The 19,484-nt window shown below is 51.7% G+C and overlaps 1 protein-coding gene across 1 annotated transcript in view; it reads right to left on the bottom strand.

The window, feature by feature from the left end:
• The window catches only part of FSTL4 (follistatin like 4), a 394,347-nt gene that overhangs the window by 198,857 nt on the left and 176,006 nt on the right, over positions 1 to 19,484 (bottom strand). Inside the window, exon 3 of the mRNA XM_057735151.1 lies at positions 13,837 to 14,085. Within this exon, the coding sequence (XP_057591134.1) occupies positions 13,837 to 14,085 (249 nt within the window). The remainder of the gene's footprint in view (positions 1 to 13,836; positions 14,086 to 19,484) is intronic.

Here is a 19,484-nt window from a genome sequence, read left to right as displayed (position 1 = left end):
AAGGCCCTTTCCCTTCCTCTTTGACTAACCCCTTTCTACCCATCATTCAACATGCAGCCTAGATGGCACCTCCTCCAGGAGGCCTCCCAGTTCCTTCCATAACAGACTGGAGGTGCTTCACTGCAGTGCTCCCCACCCGGGTTTACATGCATCTCCACTATGAGCTCTGCCACTTCACACTTCTCCTGAGTCCCCAGCCCCTAAACTAGGCCTGGCACACTGTGCTTGTGAAATAAATGAAGCGCTGAGTTGTTGAGACCTGCCAAGTCATGAAGTCATGAATGCCCAGACATAAGAAGCACAGATCTTTTTTAAACAATCCTGGAACCTAAGAGTGAAACTTGGTCCACATAATGTTGAGAACAGGTCCACTGCTTTACTTGCCCCAGGAATATGAGTGAACAGGTGCCATGAAGTCAGGGCACACCTTGGTGCTGCTTGTAAATCCTGTGTGATGCTGTCCTTTCCCTGATCACACCCCCTCTGATCCCTTCCCAATGGACACCATCTTGGGCCATCCCACAGGCTCCTGGTTCCTCCAGGAGCCTACCTGGGGCCACAGTGGGAGGCTGAGTCTGCTGGCAGCAGGCCTGGTCAGCGACGGGTCCCCAGGCCCACTCTGTCCACTGGCATCTCTGAGGAGAGCACACATGGTTCCTGGCTTATCCTGACCCAGGGCTAGACTGGGTGGGGTTCACTGCAAAGTCTCTGTCCTTTTTTATTTATAAAAATCAGCACATATACAGAAGGCATAGGAGAAGGAGCAAAGACCACAAAGTAAGAAACACTTAAAAAAAAAAAATCACCATTTCTTTGTTGAGACAAGGGTGGCTAACAGCAAGGTGACCGCCAGCTCCCCGTGTGAAAAATGCCTCCCCCAGAATAGAACGTGGACACAGGCACCATCTGCCACGATGGTGAGCAACAGTCACTGAGTGCTTTAAAAGCCTGATGATTTCCAAAGCTTGTTTCCTTTGGTTAATTATAAAAATCACCATAGGTATGAGAGACATGGCAGAGCAGGAGGCACGAAGACAGTAGGTAATATTTAAAATCAAAAAGTCAGAGAGATGTGAGGGTGAAGTGCAGCTCCGTCCCTCACCAGATGAGTGGTCTTGGGCAAGTCACTAAATCTCTCTGAGCCTCGGTTTGCTCATCTGCCAAGTAGGGATAATAACGGTCCTTACCCAGGAGGGCCATGTGGGGTTGATGAGAAAGAGTGAGTGAAGTACCCAGCCTTGGGCCCGGCACACAGCATGAGCTTCCTGCATTAGCTATTACTCTGCCCTCCATTCCATCCAAATCTCTGATCTCTTCAAAAGGGTGAGAAGCGTGAAATCATAATAATTTGCTGGAAATTTTGATGGTTGTAATCGTAGCCAACTGAGTCCCAGTGGAGCTGCACCCAAAGGAAGCCTGGCGGAGCCTTCACGTCGAGTTACTTCCTCCCCAGCCTTCTAGACAGGCACGTTCAAGGGTGCATCTTGTTTCCCGCCAACTGTTTCTCTAAATGAGTACATGGGCATTTCTCATAGGAGAGAAACCACATTTCCCAGCAGTGGGTTCTGCCTACCTTCTCTACAGATCCCCGTTCTCATCAGGTCTTCTTGATACCCACAGCTGTCTGCCCTGAGAGCCATAAAACTTTTTAACATGGAAAGTTTGTTCCTTTAAAACTGTGAGTAGACAGACATAGAAAACAAACTTAGAGTAACCAAAGCGAAGAGAGGGGAGGGATATGTTGGGAGTATGGGATTCACAGATGTACACTTCCATATATAAAATAGATAAACAACAAGGATTTACTGTATAGCATAGGGAACTATATTCAGTATTTTGTAATAACCTACAATGGAAAAGAATTAAAAAAAGAACACACACACACATATATACATGCATAGATGTCTGAATCACTCTGCTGTACACCTGAAACTAACACAATATTGTAAATCAACTATTCTTCAATTAAAAACAACAACAACCCTTGAGCAGGGTGTTTACTGAGAGAAGTCTGGCACGTAAACAAGACCTTCACGCGGCCACAGTTTGGCAGGGGGTGGGGTGGGGATGAACAGGAGCACAGATGAAGGGGAGATGCAGGGAGGCACGGGAGGCTGGGGCACTCCCTGCTCTTGTGAGCAGGGCCCGCCCTGGCTGCACGGGGCTGGGGAGGTGCGGGGGGTCGGGGAGCGGGACTTCCTTCCTGTGCAGCGTGCTCCCTGCGCTGGTCACGGCACATGTCCACATCGAAACAGACACTGGGCTTTAAAGCATAGTGCGCGTGAATGTGCCAGCCACTCTTTAATGTTCAGATAGGTCCGTGCAGGCTTCACTGCCGCTTACTCGCGTCCCGGCCCTGGTGAAACGGTCCAGGTGGAATTACGGCTATCTCCGTGTCACTCTCACTAAATACCACTGAAGGGCTGTAACGTCTCGGTGACTGGCACTTGTGGCCACATAGCTGAGAGATGCCCTTGAAAATCTGGTTTTGTTCCCAGGGGTGGGGGTGGCGGGAAGAACTCACAAGCTCACTCTCTACATAATTGGGACGACGTGTCACTGACCCTTCCTGTCACCACCTCCACTGCTACCCTGGTGTCCCTGGGTGTCTCACTTTGAAACACCTTCCTCACTCTGGGGTTTTCTCCTGCAGCTTAGCAAAGAGCTCCTCCTCAGTCTCTCTTTCCTGCCCATCACCCCCTCCCAGGAAAGGTTCTGCTGTCAGACCCATCATCCCCTGCGGGGGGAGGGGCTCTGATCTAGGGTTCCTGAAATCACTGGACAGGCTCAGGTGGGGAGAAGTCTACAGTCTCAGCTGCAGGGGCCCACACGGAGCTGGGTGTGCACAAGCTCCACCTGACTGGGTGAGGTGAAGGTCTCTGCAAAGCCTCTAAAAAAGACCTTGACCTTACTATATTTCAATAGAAACAGGAATGAGTAAGTGAGCTACCCACGAGAGAGGGAGAGAGAGCACGCAGTATGGGTAGAGGATCAAAGAACTCAGCTGGGCAGAACGAACAAGGCAAGCGGGGCTGACAGAGGCGTTTGCTGGACCGCTGCGGACAGGCCTGAGGGCCACTCCTCAGTGGACCAAAGTGGGCAGGAATAGACGAAGGGACAGGCAGTGGGACGCAGTTCCCTGAGGAAGACGTGTAAACAAACACGTCTGCCAGGTCGCCGGGTGAGCCCTTCCTTCCCACTACAGACAAACGCACAACTCACACCCCCTGCTCATAGCAGGTGGACAGAGTTCATTGCCTCGGGTGATTTTAATTACCTGCAAGCAAAGCGATTTTACTACTTTCATTTAGGGGAGCTTTTTGAAAGTCGTTTCACTCTAATTACCTTCATTAACGAGGGATCAGAACACATCAAAGCAGAAGTGAGCACAAGAAGAAGAAAGGCAGAGGGCAGGACTGGCAGGGACCAGTGCCCAAGTCTGGGGGTTGCTGTGAAGCTCCGCCCTCATTAGCTTTGAGAACACCCCATGTTCTGGACCCTGCTCCTCCATGGCACCTGGCACAGGGCCAGGCACAAGTCCACCCACAACAGGAACACGAGTGGTTCCCGAGCCCCAGGACGTTGCAGAGGGCTGGGCCCCGGCTTTCTGTAGCTCTGCCGCTTGGCCGTCCCGGGTGGGGACTCACCTCCACAGGCTGAGAGTTGTCTGTATTTGTGTATTTGATGAGCCCGCCCTGCCGAGGGAGGTCAGCACTCACCTGCTTCTCCCTGGGTCACTCTGTGGGTCTGCTTCACCCCCCAACTCCCCTGATTTATTTCAGTTAATTTGGCACAGTGATAAGTGCACCTACCTCTCTTTGGAGAAGAAAGATGGCCCAAACTGGTAGATTGCTTCCCTACCCAGAAAAACAGGTGCAAATTCTGGGCACCCACGCCGGTCGCAGGGGCTGCAGGTGAGCCGGGGGTGGGCAGGGCTGAGAACCAAGAACAGGCTGACCTGCAGGCCTCGCTGGGCTCATGTACCCACGGTCCTCCCAGCTACTGGGCCCCTTGACTCCTTATGTTATCAGGGATCAGAAGAACCTGAAAGGGACTCCACAGGTACAGAAGAGTGAGAAAGCCCTTGCCTTCAGCCTCTTAGCAAGCAGGAAACACTTTCAGGCAGGGACCCAGAGTCAACATATTTGAGTTGTGGCTGGTCTGACAGCTGCTGAGTTTGTCACACAGATAATTAGATAAACTGCTTGAGCACAGAGATTCAATATGTGGTGTCATTTAGCGGTTGCTACATGGGGGCCTTGATCTTAATTGAAGGCGCAATAGGGAGAACCTTAAAGAAGCCCCAAGTCAACTTCTTCTCGCTCCAGTAATTAAACATTCAACTCCTGATCATCATCCAAAGCCTCTCAAGTGTTGGCTGTGGGCTCCATTAAATGGTGCTAAGCAGCCTGAACCAAGGGCCACCCTTCTCTCCACGCAGGGCCTTCCTCAAGCAGCCTCCTGCAGGGAAGCCTGGGGGCAAGAGGCTCCATGTCACGCCCGCCACCACCTCCTGCTGCCCCCTCCTTCCTCATGCTCCCTCAGCAGCCACTGACATGCATCCCCTCGCTCTTTGAGCAGGGTCCTCTGGATGAACCCACCGCCTCCTTTGCTGGGACCCTGTTATTTGTGTTGCCTGGAGGGCCTCCAGCTAGGGCTTCCCGTCCTCTCATGTGGGGCCCTCTAAGGGACGGTGTGAGCCTATAACAGAGAATCATCAATTTGTGCATTCATCTAAGAAATGAATGGAACAGCTCCAATAAGCAAAGGATAAAAAGACAAATCACACTCCCCCCCGCGTAAGGACACCTAGGATAGTGAGGACACGCAAGCTAACAAGAGGTTATAACAGAGGGAGGACCCTGCTCTTGCTAGAAGTTCTGATGGCACCTTGGGCAGCTTGGGGCTCATGCAGGAAATCCTCTGGGCCCTATAGGTTTATCTCAGTTAAACCTAGAAATGCTTGGTGATGAGCTCCTGAACAGGTTGTCTTTTCCAGCCCACTGCATACCCCTCAAGCTTTCTGGGGTGGTGATGAAGAAGGAGGTCCCCTCAAGGCCATCCCTGGTTGGGGGTGGTGGAAACTAGAAAGACAACACAGCACAATGGCTAAGAGTTTGGGCTTTCAGGGCTGACAAGGCCCTACTTGGATGGTCTGTCCCTTCACCTCTTGGATGTTTCTCCCTTTCTGTGCTCTGCTCCAGCAACTTTTTGATCCCCAAACGTGCCAGGAGCGCTCTCGCACCAGGGTATTTGCCTCTGCTAATTCTTCCACTGGGATGCTCTTGCCCTGGATATTCGAATCCCTCCCTTCCTAACCTCCCAGCTTCTTCAGGCCTTTGTTCAAAAGTCACTTCTCATGTTAGATGCTCTCACTAACTTCTTTCCCTGTCTTCTTCTTCTCCATGGCGCTTGTCAACACCCAAGACACCTCACCTCTTGTTTACTATCTCCCCCACAAGACTGTATGTTCCATGAGGGCAGGAATCCTGTCCGTTTCACTGTATCCCCAGTGCCCAGCGTAGACGTGACTCATAGGAAGTGTATGTTCTCTGAATGAACGGATGCAAGGGTCCAAGCAGGAGAGCACGTGGTCAGAGTTACCCGTTGGAGGGTTCACTCCTAAAGCCACGTGGAAGGTGGGTTTGAAGAACTATCTTACCAGGAGCTGGGAGAACATCTAGGGGGCCTGTGAGGAGTCAGGCGGCAGGGCTGGACCAAGAAGACTGATGGACACCACTATTGGAAGGATATAGTAAGACCAGATCTGGAAAGTACCACCTGGACTTGGCATTTACAAGGATACAGTGATCTTAATGGGAACAAGCGTCAGGCGTAGACCCTGGTGGGCAGAGCGCTGGGGAGCTGGGGAAGTGGAGGCAGCCAGTTGCAGGCATGGCTTCGGGTGCCTAGGAGAGGGGGAAGGGGAGAGGTGAAATGGTGCCTTTAGGGATGCTGGGACGAAGCCAGCTCTTTTTGGCTTTAGAATGAAAGAGTGTGAGCCTGTCAGTGGACCCAGAGAAGGAGGGGTTGGAATAAGAAGGAGGGGGTGCCAGGAAAGAACAGGGAACATCACGGGGGCCTTGGAGACTGCGACTTGTTTCCATAAGTGAAATCAATGCAGTGCGAGATTTTCTCAGCTCAATAACTTATTAGCAACTTTTAATTACTGGAATGTAATTAATTCATCCAAAGTGTGGTGGTTCTGTGAAGCACACCACACAGGCTGAACCGATAGCATTCTTGCACACTTGCAGGGTACTCACACAGGACATTTTCTTGCATAAAACCTAGAGGAAACATCCAGAGAGGACACATGTTTGTTTTAAGTCATGTTTCTTGTTCCTGGAAGGAGATACTATAAATGGGATGACTGGGATCCGAGGGCCATTGTGCTGGGAGGCTGTCAGTGACGCACTGATGCCGGCAGAACCTACGGGGAAGACTGCAAGAAGCAGATGGCCTTGCAAACTCCCATTGGTCCTCGGGATCTTGGGGTGTCTCTGGCTAGAGCAGCCCCACACAACGGCCCAGAGAGTGGGGGTGCTGGGGAATAGACCCCGGCCTTTCCTTTGGCTGTAATTCTATGAGGTCAGGCCTGGATCCTGATCATACCGGTACCCTCAGGTCCTGCACAGCCTTGGCGCTCACTGGACATTCAACAATGTCTCTGTCTCTTCAGCTAGAGGTGTGGGGAAAGTTGGACAGCTGCATGTAAATCAACAAATCTAGAACACACCCTTACATCATATACAACAATAAACTCAAAATGGCTTAAAGACTTAAATATAAGACAAGACACCATAAAACTCCTAGAAGAGAACATAGGCAAAACATTCTCTGCTATAAAGTGCACCAGTGTTTTCTTAGGTCAGTCTCCCAAGGCAATAGAAATAAAAGCAAAAGTAAACAAAATGGGACCTAATCAAACTTATAAGCTTTTACACAGCAAGGAAATCATAAACAAAACAAAAAGACAACCTATGGACTGGAAGGAAATATTTGCAAATGATATGACTGACAAGAGTTTAATTTCCAAAATATTAAAACAGCTCCTACAATTCAATAGTGAAAAAACAAACAACCCAATTGAAAAATGGAAAGAAGACCTAAATAGACATTTCTCCAAAGAAGACATACAGATGGCCAACAAACACATGAAAAGATGCTCAACATCACTAATCATTAGAGAAATGCAAGTCAAAGCCACAGTGAGGTATCATCTCACACTGATCAGAATGGCCACCATTAAAAAGTCTACAAATAATAAATGCTGGAGAGGGTGCAGAGAAAAGGGAACCCTCCTGCACTGTTGGTGGGAATGTAAATTGGTACAGCCACTATGGAAAACAGTATGGAGGTTCCTCAAAAACTAAAAATAAAGTTGCCATATGATCCAGCAATCCCACTTCTGGGTATGTACCCAGATAAAACTCTAATTTGAAAAAATACATGCACCCTTATGTTCATAGCAGCACTATTTACAATAGCTAAGACAAGGAAACAACCTAAATGTCCACTGATGGATGGGTAAGGAAGATGTGGTACATATATACAATGGAATATTACTGAGCCATTAAAAAAAGAATGAAATGTAAAGCAATATACTCCAATAAAGATTAAATAAATAAATAAGGAAATAAGCAAAAAAAAAAAAAAAAAAGAATGAAATAATGCCATTTGCAGCAACACAGATGGACCCAGAGATTATCATACTAAGCAAAGTAAGTCAGAAAGAGAAAGACAAATATCATATGATATCAAATATATGTGGAATCTAAAATACTACACAAATGAATATCTATGAAACAAAAACAGACCTGCAAATATAGAGAACAGACTTATGGTTGCCAATGCGGGGGCGGGGGTGGAGGGAAGGGTTGGGAGTTTGGGGTTAGGAGATACAAACTCTTATATACATGATGGATAAACAACAAGGTCCTACTATATAGCACAGGGAACTACATTAAATATCCTGTGATAAACCATAATGGAAAAGAATATGAAAAAGAATATATAGATGTATAACTGAATCACTTTGCTGTACACATAACATTGTAAATCAACTATACTTCAATAAAGCGCCCAATATTTCTGAAGTGAGACAGCTTGGTGGCAAATGGCCACATCCCCCTCTGTGGAGCTCAAAGTGAAGGCCAGAAAGGGTACAGAGAGATTCCTTTGCAAAGGCTAGGGAAGCAGCAGCAGCCTTTGGACAGAATATAGGTGGGGCCAGGAGTGGAAGGACAACTGGAAGAAACTGGAAACAGGAAGGGGGGTTGCAGAGAAAGTCGAGGCCAGTGCCCAGAGGCCAGAGCAAGCTAATGGAGGGCACACCCCAGAGGCCCTGTGGCTTCGTCTCTGGGCGCCTCTGGCAGCTCTGGGAGATACTGAGTTTCACACTCTTTCCTTAGGGGAGACGAAGTGGTCTGGTGCTCTGGTGTGTCAAGGCCCTGTGAGTTCAGAATGACTGAGCCAGCTCTCCTGGAGGAGCTCCCAGCTGGGCCTCTTGCTGACCTGCACAGCAGGGAGGCCCAGCCTAGCAGCAGAGGCCTCTCCCACTGACCATGGCGCCTGAGTCATCCCTCCACAAAGTCTCCTGGGGAAAAAAAGATAAAGCAGTTGCATCTGCTGTGAACATGCCTTAGTGGGACCAAATCAAAAAGAGCCCCAAAGCTGCGGGTGATTAAGAAGGGTGAGCTGCAGCGGCAGAGCCTGTGGAACTTGAGGCAGGTACTTGACCTCTCTGGGCCTCCGGGTTCCCATCTGGGAAATGGGAAAGTTGGATTATCTTATCTGACAGTCAGCTTGAGTTCAAACTACCTAGGTTGGCACACAGGCCTCACTGTTACCCACTTGTCTGCATTTACCCACAGTCTCCCTCACCATCTCCCCACCACAAGACCTGCATTCTAATCACCTGGTCTGTCCTGAGGCTGCAGGTATTTCATGCCTGCATCTTAGGATGCCCTCATTCACCCTTCAAGATTCACCTCAAATGTCTCTTCTCCAGCTTCCTCCCTAGACATTCCCCTTCTCATCTTCAGGTGGACCAATCCCTCCTCTGGGCTCAACTGACAGTTCCTGAGAGCCTTTCATGCATTCCAGAACCTTCCTCTAGACCTGGAATCAGGAGCTCTTGGTGCTTCTCTTCCACCTCTACTAGCTCACGGGGCGAATTTGGATGACTCACTATATCTCTTTTCAAAAAGCAAGGCAGTTGGAGAAGGTGATAGACGTTTGATCATTTGGAGGTCAAATTCCAGTCATTCATTTAATAAACATGAAGGACAAATGTTCTTCTCTCCCCTTGTTCACAGAGCATCCACACCCCTGACCTCTAAGCTCATATCCAGCGTGGTCACATGGGGGCAGGGTTCTTACAGCTTCTTACAGCGACTGCCCCTCAACTGTGCCCTGATGTTTGCAATGACATCACCATCATCCTGAGCACTGCTGATACTGCTTAGAGAAGAGTGCTCACGACGCGCCTGGCACTGCTCATTCTATGCTCACGACACACTAGGAGGTAGGCACTATCATCGTTCCCATTTTACAGACAGTAAATGAGACAGAGAGAGCTTATGTGCCTTCTCCACGGTGGCGTGGAATGGCCCCATGGCTGACGTAAAGCTGGTGCCTTTGGTTCTGTGCCACCTGCTCCCTCAGCGTGGGCCTTCCTCGAGATGCTCCCTCAGACCTCAGCACCTCCCTGATGTAGGCACCACTCCAGCAGAGTGAAACCAAATCTCCTAGGATGCCTGTCACTGCCACAGCCCTGAGCCCGCAGCCACCCACACCTTGGGAAGCTGAGTCTCTGGCTGAGGCTGGGCTGACACAGCTGGGAATGTGAGTAGCTCTCCCTGGCACGGGGGAAGAGACTTGTCTAAGTGTGGAAATGCCCTGGAGGTGTGGGACTCAATGTATGTTTCTAAAGCAGTAAGATGCAAAGTAACTACAACGACGAAACACCCAAAAGAAGAAAAGAAGTCTTTGGCAGCAAGATCTATCTGCTCTGCTATCTTGTAACAGAAGGTTGGGTTTTTAATTCCCCTGTTTAGTAACACTTAAGGAAAAAAAGTTTGCTACTGAGCCTATAGTATGTTTAATTTTTAAAATAAAAAGTGGCAATTATTTCCTCTGATTTCATAAGCCTGGGAATTCCCCTCTGAAGCACCAAAATGTACCTACAAACTCCAAGTAGGATGAGGAAGCTTAAGGGTCTGTTTATAACTGAACCCCTAACAGGCTTCTTTCTTCCATAATTTCATGGTTGGTTTGGAAAACTGCCCAACTATGACACTGTATCATCTGCGATAATACAAGCCTGGCATGGTGAGTGATGGCTGAGTGGCAAGCTTGTCTTCTCCAACAGCGTGGGAGATAAAGCGTGAATTCAGAACTGAGTTAGAAAAATCATTTTAAAAGTGACAACTACTACACAAATAGGAATGCCATGTCACAAGATAACTTTTAAGACACAAACACTAGAAGAAGTTAAAGGTACAGAGAAAGCCACCCACTATCTTGATGTTCACTGGTGGTATTTGGTGCTGAGGACAAATGTGACTCTAATTTTGCCCCAAGGAGAAAGACAGACAGCATCCCACCTCCCTCATCCCCCTGACTTCGGCGAGAGAGAGACCCTGCTTGGGACTTCAGGAGAGCTGGTATGGAAGCTGCCAACGCCTGCTGAAGCAAGGCTGTAGAGTTCAGTTTTGATTTTCTCACCAACTAATGATCCCTAAATGATGTTGTAGTTCATTCTGTGTTCACAAGGTATCCCATTGCCATAGCAACAGGAATGTGATACCACAAGTTTTCTTGTACATGGGCTTCGAATGCTGCCTCTCTCCCTTGTAGAGGGGTGAGCGCCATATATTCCCAGGTGGAACTCCCCACCCCCGCTCCCCGGGAATTCCCTCCCCATCATGAGGGCGCAGGAGCTCTGGTGGCAGAGCAAGTGCTCTGAACCGAGGTGGCCTCATCTAGGAACCCACCACCACGTCCCCCTTGCTCCACACACTTCGACCCCATAAGGACCATCCTAACTTCTGGGGTCAGAGAAAGCTCCAGAGAATGAAGTCATAATTTCTCTTTGTAAAGTCTGGTAGGAAAAGAGAATGAAACACGGATGATTTTAGAATTTTTGTTTGCATGGGGAAAAAAGGGGTTAAGTTTCCTGGATCAATAACTCCCTGAAAATCTGGGATGAAAGACAAATTGTCATCAATAGAGCTCGAGATGGCATTAAATACTCTGCTGCCATCTTGGGGTGAGGACTGCAGGAAGCTGTCCTTTTCACCCAACCTCCTTTTTGCCAAGAATCCCATCCTGCCCCCCGCCCCAGCTCTCTGTCAATCCATCACCTCCCGCTTCCTGTTGGAGCCATGGTTCTGGCGAAGAAGTGCTCTCCCAAAGCAGCCTTCTAGGCCTGGCCTGCCTCCCTGCCTGCCAAGGCCCTGGGATCAGGGATCAGGCCTCTTGTCTTTCTGGGCTTTCCCTGTGGAAATGCTAGAGGAGAAGAGGCTGGGGGCCCTCCTGCCTCCAGGGACAAGAGCTGACACTGAACCAGACGCAGTGAAGGCTTCTCTGTGGGGTCCAGACCCACGGGGCCAGGTCTGCAGAAGGGGGACCCCCAGCTTCAGGTGGGCATCTCCAGGATGGCCTGAGGCCCTGACTCTCAGCACCTTCCTCCCCCACTGTCCCTCTACCAGCAAGCTGTCAGGGCCCAGGACCTCTGCACTCCCCTCGTAGCTTGTGCATCTCTCTGCTCCAGGCTGAGGCCACATTGGATTGGATAAGTGATGACAACAGGTGTCAATACCCGACATGTGTAATGTACCCAGCCCATGCTCAGTGGTTTCTGTGCTGCATCTCATTTACTTTTCTCCAGAGGGCAGGTGGGAACTGCCAATAGCCCCTTTTTACAGCAGAAGAAAAGGCCCAGAGAGGTGGAGTCATGCACCTAAGGTCACAGAGCTGGGCTGCAGCCTCAGGCCCCTCTGGGACCTTGCAGGTACCCCCCTCCACTGAAAAGGGAACTTTTGCAGAGTGGCTCTGCCACAGCAAGTGGGCGAGAATTCACAAAATCGGTGAAAAACCCAATGAATCAGGAGGATTCGGTGGATAAATTCAATCAGCACGAAGCGGAACCAAGACCTAATCTGCCCCGCTCTCCAGCTCTCCCCATCACCCCTCACTGCGGCAGGTTCTGTGGCGGTTGATTTTCCCCCGTGTGAAATGAGAAATGCTGTTTGAGTAACTGATGGCGAGGGAGGCTGTACACACGCTGATGCAGAAATAAAAACCTTCAGAAAGATGCAGTTTGGGGGATATTGGAAACTGGAGAATGGAACATCAGTCTATAAAATTCAACACGGCCAATAAAGCTGGAGCAAGTGGTCAAGTGTTTTAGTGCTCACGGCTGCTGAGGCACTGGCAGGCCTGGGCTGGGCAGGGCTTCCAGGCTTTGGACATTTTTCCTGGGCTCATTTTGGCTCGTTTTTCACATCGGGCCTCATATTTCTGAAGCACCTCAGCATTCATGTCATAAGCACGACCATGAAACGGTCCAAGACTCTTCCCATCACAGGATAAACTCGACTTTCTGGAGACCCACCCGCTCCAGGACCCCCACTGCCAGGGCCTGTGGGTGAGATGGGAAAGCTGCCCCTTCTGGGGATGCAGGAGGCCCACAGACCTGGGCTCCTCTGCTGTGACTCCTCCTGCCACGCGGTCCTGGTGCCTGTGAGTGTGAAGCTGGAGCCCAGCCCTTCCCCCTGGACGCCAGGCCCCCGGCTGTGAACACACAGAAGCCCTTTTCTGTCAGTGTCAGAGGCACTTGGCAGTGGGGCTCCATCCCGGCTTTCTCCTCCTTTCCTGGCCCTGCCCCGCAGCAGGTCTCGGACCTCATGCAGCCCCACGTGAGTTCCCCACATCCAGTGTCCCCTGGCTCAGGCCAGTGGGCCTGCTCCCACCTGCCCACATGCTGCTTCTGCCATCTCACGTCGCCTAATTTAGTCACGTGTGGCCATCTGGGTTCAGCATCTCAGATAATTCTGCAAGCTGTGACATGCACCATTCATTGGGGCCACGTGGACACAGAATTTGCGGTCTAACTCTCATATTCTCGAGCATCTGTGAGTTGCTGACATCTTGGTGCAAGGCCCTGAGCCACGTGCTGAGACTATATTTGTGCACCAAGAGCCACAGGCCGTCCTTGAGGCTCTTACCATCTACCGAGAGCTGGCATTGCCCTCTCACACAAGCCCAGTGCAGGGTGTGAACCCTTTGGCCCCAACTCCACGGACACATTCTGTTGTCCATGCAAGGCCTTCCTCATCTTGCTCAGAGGTGTCCTGGACAGGCCAGGCGACCACCCTAGACTAGAGCTGGAGTACCTGCCATGCTGGGAACCACCGTACTGGGGGAGGTCCACCTGGCCACATTCTCTCCACAGCATGGCCTCCTGATTCCCGAGACACTGTCCAGAGGGGCTCATGTGCACACTGCGGGCACCGGGCAGAGCCCTCCCTGCGCGAGAGACCTGGGCAGTGCTTTTCAGCCTGCACAAGCCCGGGCTTAGTGGGCCTCCCTGGAGTTTGCTCTCCCAGGGCCTTGGTCTAAGGGCAGGGGCCTCTGGAGGTGGACACAAATGAACACGCATCACAGAAATGCCACTGCTGCTATGTTGTTAAGGCTCCAATCTTCCTCTTTCCCTATTTTTTAAAAAACACATTTAACCTGTAGACTCAGCACCCAGGTCATTTGTCAGAAGGGCATGAGAAAATCCATGACAAACCCAAGCATAGAGACAGAGCGCCGTCTTCCTACCTTTAAGGAAACAGCCCTTGCTGCGGACGATGGCGATCTTCTTCCCCAGCAGGCAAGCAGCACGGTGGAGCTCACAGTGGTTTTCATACACCCTCCCGTCGGAGCCGCACACGGGCACGTAGCTGGGCCTGCAGGCCTCCAGGCACCGGCACTCGGGCTCCCCCGTCTCCCTGCTGAGTGTGCACCTGCTCCCACGGCCGCAGAACAACTTCTGGCAGGAGGCCGGCAGCCCGTCGTGACCAGAAAGCCCTGCCAGACACACAGACAGAGAGGGTTAGCTGCCTGCACCCGGGTAGGGGTGGCCACAGGCCACCTGTGCGGCTCTTTCAAGTCGTGGCGGGCAGAGGCTGTGACGCTGAGGCCTGGGCGTTCAGGCCCCCCATGGAGCCCCTGCCCCTCCAACGGGAGGTGGGTGGCTGTGCTACAAGCAGGGCCCTGCCGTGTAGAGCCCAGGTTTTTTGACTGGCTCCCGCCAAGCATCTCAGACACAACCCCTGTCCATCCTGGGAGGGAGGAATAAACAGAGGGCCACACAGGGGTGGCGACGTACCAATGCTCCCTGCTGACCGACAGGAGGAGGGCTTTCCCAAGGGACAGAGGGCTTCAGCCAAGGCTCCCATAACCACAGTGCAGGGAGCATTTGCCTGCCTAACGGAGGAGGGCTGGCGGGAGGAGGAGGTTTGCACAGGGGTGGGGGGATAAGGGTAGCAAGGTGTGGTAGCGAGTCTACCTTGTAGACTCAGGGAGCCAAGCAGAGGAGTTTTGGTCGGATATGTTAGGCACTGGGGAGCCATGGAGAGTCTAGGGAGTAATTGTGGATTAAGGAGAAAACTGTTCTCTAAGTGTCCAGGATCCGGGGCGGGGGGTGGTGGGGTGCAGAGGCAGGGAGGCCAGAGGTTGACCTGTTTCTCTGGGGAGAATGCAGTTCTCCATGACACAACAGCAGTGGTGGCACCAGCAGCCTTTGTCCACTGCTCAGTCCTTTCTAACACAATACTGCAGCCTGCAGCTTCAGGCAAGAAGGCTGAGACCGTAGAAACAGCAGCTGCTGTGTGGCTTTGGGTCTCACACCTGCCATGCTGCTGTGTGTCTCCGGCACCCAACACATGCCCATAATGATCTCAGGCAGTGGTGTCCAGAGCTCACACACCAGAGCAGCAGGGAGGCTGGTAGAGTGGCTTATGGCTGAAAAGGTACACTTAGGTGGAGAGCCAAATGAGCATCTAAAACCAATGTGACACTCCTCCAAAGAGTCCAGAAAACTGGATAATTGCCATGTGGCATTAATGGCAACAGATAGGAAACTGAGAATTATAAAGGGATATCAAAACACAAATAATTAAAACATGAATGCAGATTTTATGGCCACAGAAGTCTTTGCTTTTAAGTTTTAATTAAATCTTCTTCAAAATATTGGCAAGACAGAATGGCCCTGGCAGTCAAGACTGAACTTTTAGCCTCAACTCCGACCCCATGGGATTAAAATGCCTAAGGAAAAAAAACACTTGTTTTTGGTTAAGTCTGCTTTTCATCATTATAGATTTGAAAGGAAAAAAAATCAGTTATCGGTAGATTAACTGCTTGATTCAATAACTCATTTACATTCTTCCAGCCTTGGCAAGCTAAGAAATATTGACCTTTTCTTGAATCATAATAAACTAGAAGGTCAAAATATCTCTGAGCAGTACAAAAGTGCAGACCCTACATGGGCGTGTGAGTCTCCTTTACCCACCTTGCCAATTGTTGGCGCGTCGCCATGGAGGCTCGGTGGCCTTCAACGGCCCCAGCACGCACCCTCCTGCCAAGGCTGAGAGGCGGGGGGAGCCGAGGCGCTCGGCAGCGGGGGGCTGGGGGCCCTCCACCCTCGCTGTTTATGGCTGCTCTGCCGCAGACTGTGGTTGATTAGCACAATCCTCCTGGGTTGTTGGAAAATGGGTTATCCTGGAAAGTGCCGGCAGCTACTAGAAGAAACGAACCAGCTCTAAACATGTCAGCCTTTGTTTCTTTCCTAAGACAATGCCAGGATACAAAGGGCGGCCACTGTGTCACCATTTTAATAAACTTCCCTGTGTGATGAGAAGGACACCCACTAACCACCCCATTCTGCAGAAACAGAGCCCGACTTGCTGAGCCTCTGGTGTCTGTTCCTGCTTTGGCTCTTTTGACCCCGCTGTGCTGCCCACCCTGATGGCGTGCTCTCTCTGGGTACGTCGGCTCCAATGCGCCCTTGGGGTCCATTTCCTCCACGAGGTACCTGCTGCCATCTGCAGTCCCAGTGCCCCTCTCTGAATCCACTGACCCTGAGATGGTCTGCCCTGCTCTCTGGCCTCAGGAGGCCCCATGGGTGCAGAGCCTTTGTCTTCAGGGGCTTCTGCCCCACTCAGGATTTAAGAAACACAATAGTTTTCAAAGCTGTTCTCCTCAACTGTGCTTCGGTGCTTAACCCCCAGGCTAGACGCTGGGATTGGAAGGTAGGGGGGCCCCTGCAGGGACCAGTTCAGGGGTGTATCTCCTTTGCCTCCTCTACGTAGGGAGCTGGAGGGATGGTGGCATGGAAGGGAGGCAGCTGTCTGTAGAGGTGGGCCTTCTCTGGGGTAAAGGGGACTAGAACCAAGAGTGGCAGGGCAGGAAGGCCCCTCAGAGACCACCTAATCCAGCGCAGGCATCAGCAGAAGGCCAGCACACCATGCATGGGGGCGGGGAGAATCCCCTCTACCTGATCCTGTCTCCTCTGAGACACCCACACTCTCAGGCTGCCGCCAACACCTCTGAGGTCCAGTGCTGCACGTGGTGCCTCCGATGCCCACGTGTGATTATCCTGCAGGTGTGGCTCGGAGGGCCCCTCCCAGGCTGTGCTCTGAGGGGTCAGTGTTAAGAAAACACTCATGCCAACCTGTGCTCATCAAAGTCACCAAGAACACTCAGGTTCTCTCTGACATGGAAGTGGGCTGTTGGCAAATATTTGATTCCTAATTATTTGCAATCAAGACAAAAGTAGCCTGAAAGCCCTGCACCTGCCCTTCCCAGGCTGTGGCCAGCAGGCTCCACGACAGGCTGAGAATGCTGTGCACGGGGGTTGCCTGGGGTCCCGGCCCTGGCCACCAAGATGCCGGCCAAGCGTGGTCTCATTACACGAGCCCCTTGTCGCCACTTCCTCCCTGTTATTAAAACAGAATGAATTCCCCACTCCCACCAGGGTGATGATAAGACAGTAATGGGAAAGGTAACCAAGTGAGACTGCCAGCAACCGCCGACAGTATTTATGAGGATGACCATGATGCCTGAAAAAGATATAATGTGCTTAATTTACAGTCATAAAGAACGTCGTTTACCCAGGTTAGAAACTGATCATCTCACCAAATAAGCTGCTTTTCAACACTAATTACATTTACTGAACAAGGTCAGACATGGGAATTGTTACGGGAATGTTATGGTGGCAGAAGCAGCAAGTCCACTTGTATCAGTCGGTGCGAACGCCCCCCTCTGCGATTCAGGTAAGGAGTCTCTATCTGACTGCTGCACACCAGGGATCTGGCGGTGGTGGAGGTCAGCAGGGGTCGAGTCGGGCCCTCCCGACCCCAGGAAAGGGATCGGCGGGAGCAAGCCTTCCTCATTCGTCCAGAGCACGAAGCCGCCTTCCTTGTTTTCTCACCGCTGACCACAGACAATTCAACTGTTTTGCTCCCAAATTCTGACGCAGTCTCTTTAACTGGTTCTTCACGCAAAGTAAACCAATGAGCGTCCCCCTCTCAGCAACTGTGCCCCGAATGGCACCCGAGGGGAAACCCCTTCGTGTTCCCCTTTGGGATGCTCATTGCCCCCGGGCATGGTTGCCCAGCGCAGCATTCCATTCAAGAACTTGTCCTCAGCGTGCCTACTGCGGACAGCCCCCCTCCCCTTATTTGGCTTACGGAGGTCATCCTAGGTCTCCGCGGCCAGTACTGTCTAGGCCCCCTCCTGCAGGCCACAGTCTCCCAGCAAAGGGCTGGGGGGCCGAAACCCTCACTCCCTTGCCCCACCCACCACAAACCACAGTGGGACAACAGCTTGGCTCTACAGTGGCTGCACACTCTGCAGGGCCCAAGGCCAAGAAGGGTGGGACGTGGACGCGAAAGACGAGAGACGGCATGTGAATCCTCAAGCACTGGCCGCCCCGCATGCTGATGGCCTCACTGCTGCCCGCCGTGGGCCCCTGCCTGGCACCGCAGCGGCCTCCAGCGTCTGCAGACAGAAGGTATTTGTATAGGAGTGAAGGGCCCACCTGTCGGCAGACAGAGCCCCTTACACACAGATTATATGCTTTATTTTCTGGGCATCGATATGGATCCACCAGGAAGCTGCAGCCCACGTCCTGTGTTGTGGTCAGGTTTTTTAAAGACCTAAAGTGGGGGCTTGCCTTTGGAAGAGTGCTGTGTGTACAGAAGTGTAGCTACGTGGGCTGTATAAGCCAGGCGCTGAAGGCAACGGTCCCAGTACTTGTCCTGACCTCCTCCAAGATAACTCATAGCCCCAGACATGCCCAAGGTGGTCTGGAGACAGAATGTCTGGTAAACTTTGACTCTGTCATAGCTGAGACAATGCAAGTACCTTAGAAGTGGCTGCAGAATTTGGGTTTGTGCGAAAGCCAGGTAGAGACCCAGGTCTGAACCAGGGCAGTTTCTACACACCAGATGGGGTGGGTGGTAACAACAGGGCATTTCAGGAGTGACTGCTGGCCGGCTCTCCATCCACCTACTCATCCAACAAATCTGCACGGAGCACCTCCCATGGGCCAGACCCTATTCTAGGTGCTGGGGACATAAGGCAGACTGGAATACCGTCCCCGGGGCATTGATATTACAGTGCAGGAAGACACACGAAAGCATGAGCAGGCAAACACACACACAAGACAAATGTGGGCTGGGGAAAAGAATAGGAAGGAGTTAAACTGGGTGCTGCAGTGGGCCAGCTTCCATCTGAGGTCAGGGAAGCCTTCTCGAGGAGGTGAGATTTGACCTGAGACCTGAAGGGCAGGAGGCAGAGCCCTGGGGAGAGCACAGCAGCCTAGGGGCCTGGAGCCCTGTGTACAGAGCAGGGGGTGGCAAGGGGAGAGTCCGGGGCAGACTTCACGGGGGCAGAACCAGTCTGTAGAGCCAAATTTGCCACCCTGCCCAGCTGTACTCCCAGGGAAGTGAGGTGACTCTGGTTCCCTGGAAGCCTCCAGGTAGCTCTTGGGAACTGAGTGTTGGAGAGAGTCCCCATCTCCTGGCGTTCAGCATCCCTAGCTCCACGCCTGGCAGTAAGGGCCCGTCCTCAAACACTGCCACAGGGCACAAGGCTCTTCACACCTTGCAGGCTGCCAGTCGGGACAAGAAAAGCTCTCCTGGGCCCTCAGCACTGGCCCTCTTGGTGGCAACCTCCACACCCTCTGGGTGCCCTGGGTGCCACGGCTGCCCTGGGTCCACCTCTGCCCTGCACAGTCTCATTCACACTCAAGGGTTGGAAAGAATCTGCAATTCCTCCAGGGAGATGTGTGCTTCCAGTACCCAGCCAGAGAGGCTGATGCTTAAAGTAGCTCCTATTTACTGAGTAAACAGTAAACTCCAGTTTACTGTTGCATGTCAAGGGCCAGGTACCATGACTGACACTTACATGAGCTCACCCAATCC

The sequence above is a fragment of the Hippopotamus amphibius genome, chromosome 1, assembly GCF_030028045.1.
Source record: "Hippopotamus amphibius kiboko isolate mHipAmp2 chromosome 1, mHipAmp2.hap2, whole genome shotgun sequence".
NCBI classification, from domain to species: Eukaryota; Metazoa; Chordata; class Mammalia; order Artiodactyla; family Hippopotamidae; genus Hippopotamus; species Hippopotamus amphibius.
The sequence above is the reverse complement of the archived record's forward strand: the minus strand, read 5'-3'. Positions and strand labels throughout refer to the sequence as shown.